The 10,822-nt window shown below is 60.3% G+C and overlaps 1 protein-coding gene across 4 annotated transcripts in view; it reads right to left on the bottom strand.

Moving 5' to 3' along the window:
* Positions 1–268: 268 nt before the first annotated feature.
* Positions 269–10,822, bottom strand: part of CD82 (CD82 molecule) — a 52,178-nt gene continuing 41,624 nt past the window's right edge. For 3 of the 4 annotated variants that reach the window (XM_036029273.1, XM_036029272.1, XM_036029274.1), the window contains 4 exons: positions 5,591–5,692; positions 2,852–3,064; positions 2,467–2,550; positions 269–1,209 (listed from right to left, as the gene is read on the bottom strand). In XM_036029273.1, the coding sequence (XP_035885166.1) occupies positions 1,132–1,209; positions 2,467–2,550; positions 2,852–3,064; positions 5,591–5,692 (477 nt within the window). In that variant the 3' untranslated portion in view covers positions 269–1,131. Of the gene's footprint in view, positions 1,210–2,466; positions 2,551–2,851; positions 5,693–10,822 lie in introns of all 4 variants that reach the window. The other variant, XR_004903969.1, reaches the window with a different exon arrangement.

The following is a 10,822-nucleotide window of genomic DNA, read 5'->3' as shown; positions in this document are numbered from 1 at the left end:
CCTAGAGGTACAGTCTATGCTCGTTTCGATACACAGATCGAACTCCAGCCACGTGGGCAGCCAGGCAGGGAGACCAGAATGGGGCGTCACGCACTCCTCAGGCGCCAGTCTGGACGGGGGGCCAGAGATGCTGAGAAAGGGTCCCTGCCCTCGGGGACAGCCGTGAGGTGCCCGCCGCTCTTCCCTGCGGACCCAGCCGTGCCGTTCGCCCTCTCTCTCCCCTCCGGTCCTCCTGCAGCTCGAGAAGCAGCACCCCCAAGTCAGGCTGGGTTGTTACAAATCATCTTTAATAGTCAGTCTTCATATCTTGAGTATGCTTTACAGAACTGTGCGTGGAGCCCCTTCCCACTCCCCTACAAAGCGCAGCCTCACCCACCCACTTCCCGGGAGGCAGAGGACGAGGGAAAGCATCCTTCCCGCTTCCCTGGACGGCTCAGGGGCCGGAGGACGCAGGGTCAGCTCTGCGCCATACCCCGAGGACGCACCCCTGATTCCCTAAGCAGCCCAGGGCCGGGCCAGGCCCTGCTGGGCCGAGCTCATCCGGGTCTTGCTCCCAGGACATGGCCCAGGCGGATCTGAGCTGCCTGGGCGGGGCGGGGCCAGGCCTGGGGAAGGTGCCGCCCCTAACATCAGGCGAAGCCCACCCTCTCCCACAGCCTTTCATGAAAATGTGAAAGCCAAAGGTCTAAGCATCGTAGTGGAGAAAAAGTTGACCCACGCAGTGGGCAGTCCCCTGACAGCCCAGAGTACCTTATCTACATCCCCCCCCAATTTTTAATACACTTTCCCCCATACAATATATACATCCCCAGAGGCAGGTAGAGACCCAGCCCACCTGTGCAGAGATGCTGCGGGGGTGTTTTCTCCGAGCTGCTCGGAGAACCCCGGTGGGCAGTGAGCGGAGGAGCCACAGAACAGCCGGGCTCAAGGCCAGAGGCGGAAAGGCAGGGAGTGGGGCCCAGGCCCCAGAAGGCCCCTCATTTCCAGCCAGCACAGAGCATAGAATGGGCAAGGGGCCTTGGCAGTGAGTTGGAAGGCAGGCCTGGGGGAGGGAGCCAGGGAGACGCCAAGCTCCCCCAGGGAGAGCCCTGAGGTGGGGGGACGGGCAGGGAGGTGGGGACAGCAGCTGCCTCAGTACTTGGGGACCTTGCTGTAGTCTTCGGAATGGATGTGCCGGCACAAGCAGATGGACAGGAGCATCCCCAGGAGCTGTGGAGGGAGAGGGCGAGAGTCAGAGGGTGTGGGGCTGCCCAGTCCCCCCAAGACCCCAGCTCAGCACACAGGGACCGAGAGGGGCCCCAGCCACAGCCTCCCCACCAGCCTGTGATTCAGGCAGTGGGGGGCCAGAGAGGGCCCATGCTCAGGCCAGCCTTGCCACACTGTGACGGGGTCCAGAACTTGGGGTGCTCCAGAATATAGGATAATAGGCCAGGCTGGGGGCAGGGACACATGGAGCAGGGCCATTGAGAGTTATTTTGCCGGCCAGCTTCATACCTGATATGCAAAAACAGATATTTTGTATATCAGTAACAGCAGACTAGTCTTCCAGCCAGAATGGAGCCAGAAGGCATGCATAACTTAGACCCCTGATGTACCTGGGAGGCAGCTCCCCCTGGTTACAGTGCCCGTGTGAGAGCTTGGAGACGGTTCGCTCCACGCCCCGGGGCCACGCCTGCCAGGACTTACTATGGCAGCCCAGAAAGGCAGAAAAATGCGGGAGCGCTGGCAGGTGTAGCCGATTGTGGGCAGAGTTGGAAATGGGGTTGCAGAGGAGGCTCTAGGCTGGGATTTAAACTTAAGGCAGGCCGCCAGGGGGGACGGGGAACAATGTGAGACCAAGCAGGAAGGAAAGGGGCAAAAGGACTCTTGCTGGTGGGCCACGAGGAGGTGCCACGGGGCTCTGGACTAAGAACTGGAGATGGCCCGGTGACACAGCCGATGGTGTGGGGGACCGTGGGAGACCTGCCCTGCCCAGCCCATCACGGAGGACTGGGAGGAACCGGGAGGAGGGAGCTGCGGACTTCTGCTCTTTTTCTCTGGAGGATGGCACTTCTGATCGGCACGTTCTGGGACTGGCCGGACTGGGCAAAGGCGGGAAAGTAAGGGCTGTGTGTGTTTGTGGGTGTTTTTAAGGGACTTTGGGGTTTGAACAGTGACATTCTGCCATTACCCTAAACCTATATAACTTTTGAATAAAAAGTTCCTTTCCTCTTTACCAGACTCTGGCCTTGAGAGCCACCATTCCTGAGGGCAGCAGGCAAAGAACCCACAGTGACAGAAGGACCCCGGGGGAGGGGACTCATTTCGATGACAGTGTCTGGGCCCCCCGCACCCCCCTACGGGTTCCATTCGGTAACAATGGGGCCTCTGGAAGCTGATGGCCTCAGCCTCCTCCAGGACACCCACAGAGCAGGGACAGTCCGGGGGGACAGAGCACAGACAGGGCCGCGGGGAGGGGACACAGACCTCAATGAAAGCGATGCCCACACACACGCCCAGGATGATGCCCAGGTTGTCCTGCAGCCACTCCTGCACCTTCTGCATGCAGCCCTGCAGGGGAGAACGCAGCCGTGTCGGCCCGAGTCCCGCCACGTCCCCCTGTCCCCGGCACGCAGAACCACCAAGAGGGGCCACTCCCCGCCCAGAGGGCTCTGCGTAAAGAGAGTTTCTTCAGCAGATAAGTTAATGGGTATGTAACAGAGGTGCAAATGGCGAGGGAACAAATGGGTCAAAAAGCAGGAAGAGCAGGTGGACAGAGGGAGCGGGAGCCCAGGGGAGCTGGGGTGGCCGGGGCACCTGAACCCGCGGGGGTCCCCGAGCCCAGCCCCTGGCCCCACAGCCCCCTACGTACATCCTGATACACAGGCCAGTAGTCGGGATTGTTGCCACTCTGGGTCATGTTGCTGCTGGGATGCTCGCAGAAGCCGTTACTCGTGAGGTAGCTGCTGCTGTTGTTGTTGTCGTCCTTGACCTCGCAGGAGCAGGGGTAGGTGACGGTGGTGCGGTTCATGAGCTCAGCGTTTTCCGTCCAGTTGTAGGGGCTGGCCCAGCCACAGCACTTGCCCTGGACCAAGAGGGGACAGGCTGCTCAGGCCCCGTGCCCACGCAGGCAGGCTGCCCCTCCTGGCAGAGGCGGGGCCTCCCCGGAAAGAGGCTCAGAGCTGCCACTTGCAGGCCTCCCTGGTCCCGGCCACACCGCCGGGATCCGAGTTTAGGTCTCACTGCGGCTTCCGTGAGCCACAAAGGGCTTAAAGGGGCTTTCAGGAAATACATACCACAAACTACTAAACAGTCGGAAGGAAACATCAGGACCAGCAAAAACATAAAGCAGAACAGGAGAAAAGTTCAAGTTGAAAGGCAGAACACAGGTGTGGGGACAAATAGGAGGGCAGATAACCTCTGGTTAAGAGCGTGGGGTCTGGAGTCAGGATACTGGGTTCAAATCCCAGCTCTGCCCCCTACCAGCTGCTCAGCTTTGGTCAAAGTACTGACCTCAGTTTCCTTATCTGCAAAATGGGGTAACAAGATTTCTATCTTCCAAGGGCTGTTACAGGGACCAAATGGCTGAGGCAGGTGGAGCGCCCAGCGCATGTCTGGAGAGTGCAGTAATTGCTCGGGAAAGGCTGGGTCCACTTTCAGGGGCTAAGAGTGTGCTGCCACTGTGGTTTGCCTCTGAGCTTCCTGGCTGCCCAAGTGAAAAGGGGGACATAGTCCATTCCGCCTTTGTAGGGGAGGAAATGCTCTCATTCTAGAGGGGACGAAAGACTTTCTGGGCTCCGTGTGCTACAAGGGGCCTCCATGGGGCTCAAGAAGGGGACCCCAAGAGGCTTCGGATCACATCTGGGCTGGAGTTCCCGACAGGATTGGGATCTCGGGGCTGGGCCTGGGCTGGGAACGGCCCGACTAAGCAGAGCAGAGTGGGGGCAAGGCTCCTTTCAAACCCTGGCCCTGCCCCATGCGTGGGCAAGCCGCTGCCCTTTTTGAGCTCGTTTGCTCATCTAGAGAATGGGATGGCAATACCCAGGACGTCAGGATCCCTGGGAGGATCAAATGAGCTGCAAGGGAAAGCTGCGGGCCAGTGCGCCCAGCGCGTGGTGAGTTTCCCACCTGCTTCCTATCCATCTCCTCGAGGAGCCTCGGACAAGCAGCCCAGTGGCCAGCAGGGGGCGTGCCAAGCATGCTCAGCGTTCTCAGGCTCCAGGTTGTGTTTTTTATGTAGCAGTTGCCTGGCTGCCTCCTCTCTGGCAGAAAGATTGGCATGGCAGAGCCACACCAGCCAGGGCTACAGTCTGCTTTCTTAACCACCACCCCAAGCAGCATCCGACAGACATCAGAATCATCTAGAGGACTTGCCGGCTGCAGGACCCCCCCCCCCCCCAGCAGCCAACCACCTCCCGTGGTGGGACGCTCATCTCCCCAGGGACCCGCTTTTCCCCAGGGCTCCTTGAGAGGTGGCACTTGCTCATTCTGGGGCACCTCGACTCCCTCGAATGTTAGCAAAGTGTCTCAGCAATTGTGCGTCAAGCTAAAGGTGTGATGAGAGGGCCTTCCTGGGTGCGCCAAGCCTCTGGCCGGCTCAGGCCCTCCTGCCTGGCCTCACCTGGTCCTCACGGAAAATCTGCGAGGCTCGTCAGCCAGAAAACATCCCCTTCCCCTTCCCACAGCCCAGAAAACCAGTGTGCCAGTGCCTCCTGGACAAAGTCCCCCTTCAGTCTCCAAACTCTCCTGCGGCCAGCCAGGGCCAGCAGGTCCTGACTTGTACCCAGTGTCCCCATTGGAGGAGGCTGCAGCCCAGAGGAGGCGGGGCCTGGCCTAGGACACACAGCACCTGGGGCCATGAACGAGGGGGCAGCCAGGACCGGATCAGTGATGCCGATCTGTGTGTGTGGCGGCTGGGCCACCACCAAGGCAGGCTGGGAACCCCGCGGATGGCCATTTATCCACTCAGCCAGTCAGTCACTCAGTTAGCCTGCCAGTCGTTCATCCTCCCGGTCATTCCGTCAGTACGCCCGTCTGTCTGTCAGTTGGCCGTCCACTGTTGGCCAGTCGGTGGTCTCCAGCTCCCCCACTCTAGCTGAGGTGGAGCACGCACACGCTAGAGCACACAAACCCGGCGTGCTGAGGCTGTACCTCCATCCTGGCAGGACCAGCGCCTGGACAGGGTTTGAATAGAACGTTCCTACCCCCCTACCCCTGGAGGTTTCCACGGGCTCCTCCCTAGAGGTAGTCTCCACTCACACCCGGCACCCAGTTTCTTAACCTCCAGGGCAGAGCTGCCAACACTCGCCCACCTGGCTTGAGATGGGAGGGCTGAGAGCAGCAACACCCCCCCCCCCCCGCGCCAGCCCCCTGCCATTGCAGGAAGCCCTGAAAGCCAGGGCACAGCTTCGAAGCTCTGGGGCCCCTGAGAAGCAGTTGTGGTGGGGGCTGAGGTGTCAGGATGAGAGGGCACCTCAGTGCCCCCCGTGCCCCTCAGATGCACACTCACACACAAGCTCGCTAACACACCCTGCTGGGCACGTGGACCCCAGACCCCGACGCACAGACACAAACAGGCCCGGACCTCACGCTGCCCTGCCCCCAGCCCTACCTGAGCCTGCACGTAGTCCCAGCCCTGCTGCAGCCTGTCCTTCTCGCCGTCCTTGTAGTCCCGGATGAGCTTGATCACGATGCTGCCCATCTCCTGCTTCACCTGCAGAGAGGAGAGCAAGGATGGAGGTCAGATTCCGGAATCCCATGCCCCACCTGTGGTCACAGCTACTCAGACTGCCTCTCCCCACCCTAACGTCCCGGCCTGGGGGCATGCTTACAGTGTGAGAGCATTTCATTGTCCACCCCAGCCACTTTCCTGACACTGCCTACCTGTCACCACGCAGAGCCCAGTGCAACCGGGGCCAACCACGCCCGGCCCGCAGCCTGTTCGGCACCCAGCAGCCACATGACCCTTTAAAGGTGAACCCTCCCGTGCCATGGCTGAAAGCCTCCCAGTGGCTTCCTGCGCTCTCAGGAGAAATGCCAACACCCTCTCAGTGGCCCGCAGTGCTCTTCCCAGACCTCGCTGCTTCTGCTCTTGCCTCCTCTGCTTCTGTTACACGGGTCTCCGTGCTGCCTTTGTGTGAGTCTCGCTCCTGCCCCGGGGACTTTGCACTTACTGTTTCTTCTGCCTGGAAGCTCTTCCCCCCAACATCAACATAACTCACTCCGGTACTTCCTTCAGGTCCCTGTTCAAATGCCGCCTCCTCCGCAAGGCCTTCCGGGACCACCCCTCAGAATACCATCCCTTCCCTATCCCCTCCCCAACCCCTCCCAGGCCCTCCTTATCCTACAAAGAATGCCCTGCATTTTTTTCTTTCTTTTTTTCCTCCCTCACCTCAGGACATGTTTATTGATTTCAGAGAGAGGGGAAGGGAGGGAGAAAAACATCGATATGAGAGAGACAGACATTGATCGGTTGCCTTTTGCACAGGCCCTGGCTGAGGACCAGCTATGTGCTCTGCCTGGGAATTGAACCTGCGACCTTTTGGTTTATGGGAAGACGCTCCAACCAACAGAGCCCCACTGGCCAGGGCACGTGCTTTCTTCATGGGATGGTCATTGCGTGCCCATTTGTTTCCAGGACTGGGCAGGTGTGCAGCGTCCACGGCCAGGAATGTGCATCACCACCGCTACTCCCCGAGCACCCAGCAGTCCTTGCGCACCCTCCGGGTTAACCCGCACGCCTGCTCCTGGGCCCCACAGAATCCACATCCTGACTGTGCTGCTCGCCACCACCACCATGCTCAGGCTGTCAGGGGCCCTCCCTGAGGAAGACAGTCACGCCCTGCTTTTCACTAACCCCACAGAGAAAACTCTGATTTACAAATTTACAAATAAGGTGGATGAGGGGTACAGTGATCAAAAGGACCCAGCGACCAAGGCCTTTCCCTGGGGCCCTGAACAGAGGAGCTCGCATCAGCAGCAGCAGCAGCTCCTCTGGAACGAGTCAGCTATGCAAAGGGAGGCAAAACCGGCCTGGAGAGCTGAGGGCAGGGCCTTCCGCCCAGGTGGGAGGGGGCCCCGGAGCCAGCCTGGCCTGGCCCGGCCCGGCCGCACCCAGCCTCTCCTGTGGACTTTGCCTGAGGCCCTTCTCCGCACACACGCATGCACCGGCTGGCCGTGGGACCCACAGTGGGGGGCCTGAGAGGGGCAGGGGCACGGAGGGGATGGCTGCCCACCTGCCCCTCAGTTCCTGAGAAAAGGGGATTAGGGAGAGGGGACAGGTGCTTCCAGGCAGGGGCTTTCGGAGCCTGGTTCAGAACCCTGGGTGCGGGACTTCCGCCAGCTCCCCACGGGCAGCCCCGAATGCTCGGTTCAGAGCAACCACTTCCTCCAGATGGACCTGAGGCCCGGATCCCGGCCCCTCCCATCACGAACCTGGGGAAACCGGCCCCCAGGACCTCCCTCTGCCCTTTCCTCTCCATAAAACTCTTTGCATGTTGCTTATGTTTACTTACTCAGAGCTCTCTACGATGTACAAAGCTTTCCTGTCAGTAACTAATCACAGCAATAGGAGTGGCTAACATTTATCAAATGCTTGCTCTGCACCCGGTGCTATGCTAAGTATTTTAATGTTATCTCACTTTAATCCTCAGAGCAGACCTATGGTCTGGGTGCTGACCTCGTTCCCTCATTTTACAGAGGCAGAAAACAAGGCTCAGAGAGGTTCATTAACTTGCTCAAGGTCACACAGCCCAAAAGCAGAAAAGCTGAGGTTTAGACTCAGGCCCATCTGATTCTAAACCCCGTTTTTACCCATTCCGCTCTACTGGCATTTTAACCACACGGCCGCACCTTGAAGTAGGTCAGAGCACTTTCAAGAGGGGCCCAGAGAAGCCCAGTGGTTTGCCCGTGTCCCATGGCTGGGGCTGCCGACCTGCGGACCTTGGCTCTCTGTGCCCCGACCATCCCCACCTCTGCCTCAACGATTTCTGAGGCAAGAAAAGAAGGGGGTTCCCCAGAAATATTTGCTTGGAAAACCACCCTTCCCACATCCTCCTCACTGGCCTTCCCCTCCGATCGGGCTCTATTTGCACCCCAGTGTGGTGGCCACAGCAGCCCCAACTTCCCTGTTTCGGGCCCTCCTGAAATGAGAAGGGGTGGAAACTGTGCTTTCCACCGAGACGGGGTGGTTTCCATGGGAACGCCGGCTCGTCCTCCAGCCCCGAATGTGGCTGAGGGCCACAGCTGAGCCACAGGGACCACGGCTGCAGGGGCTGGTTCAGCTTGGAGCTGGTGTCTTGGGATCCCAATGCCCACGTGGATGTCGCGCAGACAACCGGGCTGTTCCTGAGACGAGGAGGAGCAGGGAGACAGGGAGACGATGCTCGCTTCGCCCCTACAGGGGATGCCTCCGTGGTTCCTGACCGGCCTGCACCTGCCCTCCCTTCTTCCTGCAATAACAGTTCCTGTCCTGAGGGGTCAGCACCCTCAGCCCACCCATGTGGCTGGAAGTCCTGCCCCCACCTCCCTTCCTTGTGGCCACAGGCAGGTAGAGACCCAGGCTGCCACTTGGATGCCTTTCATGTCCTGGGAACAGCGAGGGGTTTAGGGGTGAGTCCATGTCCCAGGGTCACACGCGTGGGTCCTGGGCCCTCTCTTTCAGCTAATCTGATGGGAGGAGGGCCTGGGCTGCAGGTGGCCACCTTGGGCTCCACTGCGGGTGGCCCACCTGAGAGGGAGCCACGGAGGAGAGCAGGCTGGGGACGGAGAGGGGACGGGGTCCTGCTGACTGCCTGCGGGCACCTGCGCCCAGCTGGGCCTGCAGCCAGCGGCTGCCTTCCGCGGGATCGCTGCTGCAGGAGGTCAAGGGCCCTGCCCGGGAAAGAACTGCACCGTTTACAGCCCAGGGCAAGAGGAGAGCGCAGGGCCCTTGCTCAGAAATGACCAAGAATTTCAAAACAGCAGCAGCAGAGCATCACGCCAAGGGCAGGACCCTTGTGAGTGTGGGACCCCTACACTTAGGCCACACGCCTAAGAAGCCAGCCCTGGCCCCAACCAACGCCATCCTCCCGTTTCCCAAGAGAAAATGGAGGCCGCCCGGAGTCAGAACAGCTTCCCAAGATCACACAGCCGGCAGTCAGCAGAGGGGACCGTAAACTGATGTGTGCAGCCCCAGGACCCCGCGACCTCAACAAGCCGCTCACTGGGTCCACCTGCCGGGAGACCCCACCGTCCCCCGGGATGACTCCCCCCGCCTTTCTCTGCCAATCTGTGCTTTTATTTCATCCTGAAGTGTGGCTTTTCACAGAGAGGTTAAATATAATCTAAATATAAGAATCCTTCTCATACTTCTCCAGGCTCTGCTTAAATGCTCCCTTTGAGGGGGAACTCAGCCCCTCGCACAACAGCACTCTACAGGGTGGGGCCTGTCGGCACCAGCGCTTCGTTTTCAGTGGAGCCCCGAGGACTTCCACCGTCAGTGTGAGTTCTCACCCCCACCCCCACCCCCACCCCCACCCCCAGGCCCAGCTGGGACCAGACAGCACCGGCCAAGCCGCTGTCTCCGGGGACAAAGATGGCTCAGACGTCTGAGACCGACCGTGTCTCCCTTTACGCTCTCCTTTCTGGGGGAAGTTTCTGGGCCCCTTTGGCTACCCGCTGAGACAGTGTCCCGACCTCTCTCCACCCTCTGTACTCTAACGAGTCAAGTCCCCGTAGAACGAGGTGCCCCAGATGCAGTGCAGTGGGCCACGTCTCCCTGTCTTCTCCCCGGGGTTCCCACGGCGTGTTGCCAATGCTCTGAGGCTTCCCCCAGCATCCTGACAGGAAACGAGGCCCCTTAGCAGTGGTGCATGTGGTGGGGCGGCAGGTCCACTCTCAGTGACCACCTGAGTCTTTCCTGAAAGTCCGCTGTGACCCAGACAACCAGACACCCCAGGTTCAGTGGGGGGCCACTTCATGTCCTCCCCCCACTCCCCCCCACCCCCCAGTCACCTGGTAAGCTCCTGAGGGCAGGGCCCGTCCTGGCGCCCAGCAGGTGCTCACGAGTCTTTGTCCCATTTTTTTCCACAATCCCTTTCCAGAAGGACAGGCTGGGCGCAGCCCTCTGTCTTCCCAAAAGGGAAGACAAAGGCCACCTCTCCCCGTCCTGACTCTAGCTGCCTTTTCCCTCTCGGCCAGCAGACACCTCACAGACCCGCATTGTCCTCAAGGAACCTGTTTTGCTACCTGTACCTCAGGACGCCTGCGCAGTGCCTGTTTTGGGTTTCTCAGGTGGGAGAGGGAAGGAGGAGGGAGTCACAGCTGCCCTGACGCCCCCGTTCTGCAGAGCACACAGACACTGTCACCACCCCCAACCCCCAGCTCCCACCCAAGCCGTGCAAGCCCACTTCCCTCCAGGCTCTTAGCCCCTTTCTGCTGAGCCCCTGACGCAACCCCTCGGAGCCGCAGCACCCCACCTGTGCAGGTCGTTGGGGGCGGAGGCGGGTAGCAGAACGGACCGCACAAGTGCAGTAGGCCCCGGGCCCAGCACATTGTGGGAAGCACGGTCAGCCTGCTTGCTTCCTCCTGACCCGCTCCTCCCCTCCCCTCCCCTCCCCTCCCCTGCCTGCAGAGAACCAGTCAGAACCCCAGACTGGCAGAACTCAGAATGGCCCAGGAGGTCACCTGAGGCTCAGAGAGGCTGGGTAACTTGTCCAGGGACACACGGCAACTGGGGGCAGAGCCCACCCTAGAACACGGGGCCCCTGAGTCCCAGGTCAGCCCTTTGCCCACTGAACAAAAGCTGAATAAACAGGTGAGGAAGCAGCCAGGGGACCTGAGCTGCACACTTCCTGGTTCCCAC

The sequence above is a fragment of the Phyllostomus discolor genome, chromosome 6 (genome assembly GCF_004126475.2).
Source record: "Phyllostomus discolor isolate MPI-MPIP mPhyDis1 chromosome 6, mPhyDis1.pri.v3, whole genome shotgun sequence".
In the NCBI taxonomy this organism is placed as follows: Eukaryota; Metazoa; Chordata; class Mammalia; order Chiroptera; family Phyllostomidae; genus Phyllostomus; species Phyllostomus discolor.
This window is presented reverse-complemented; position numbering and strand designations above follow the sequence as displayed.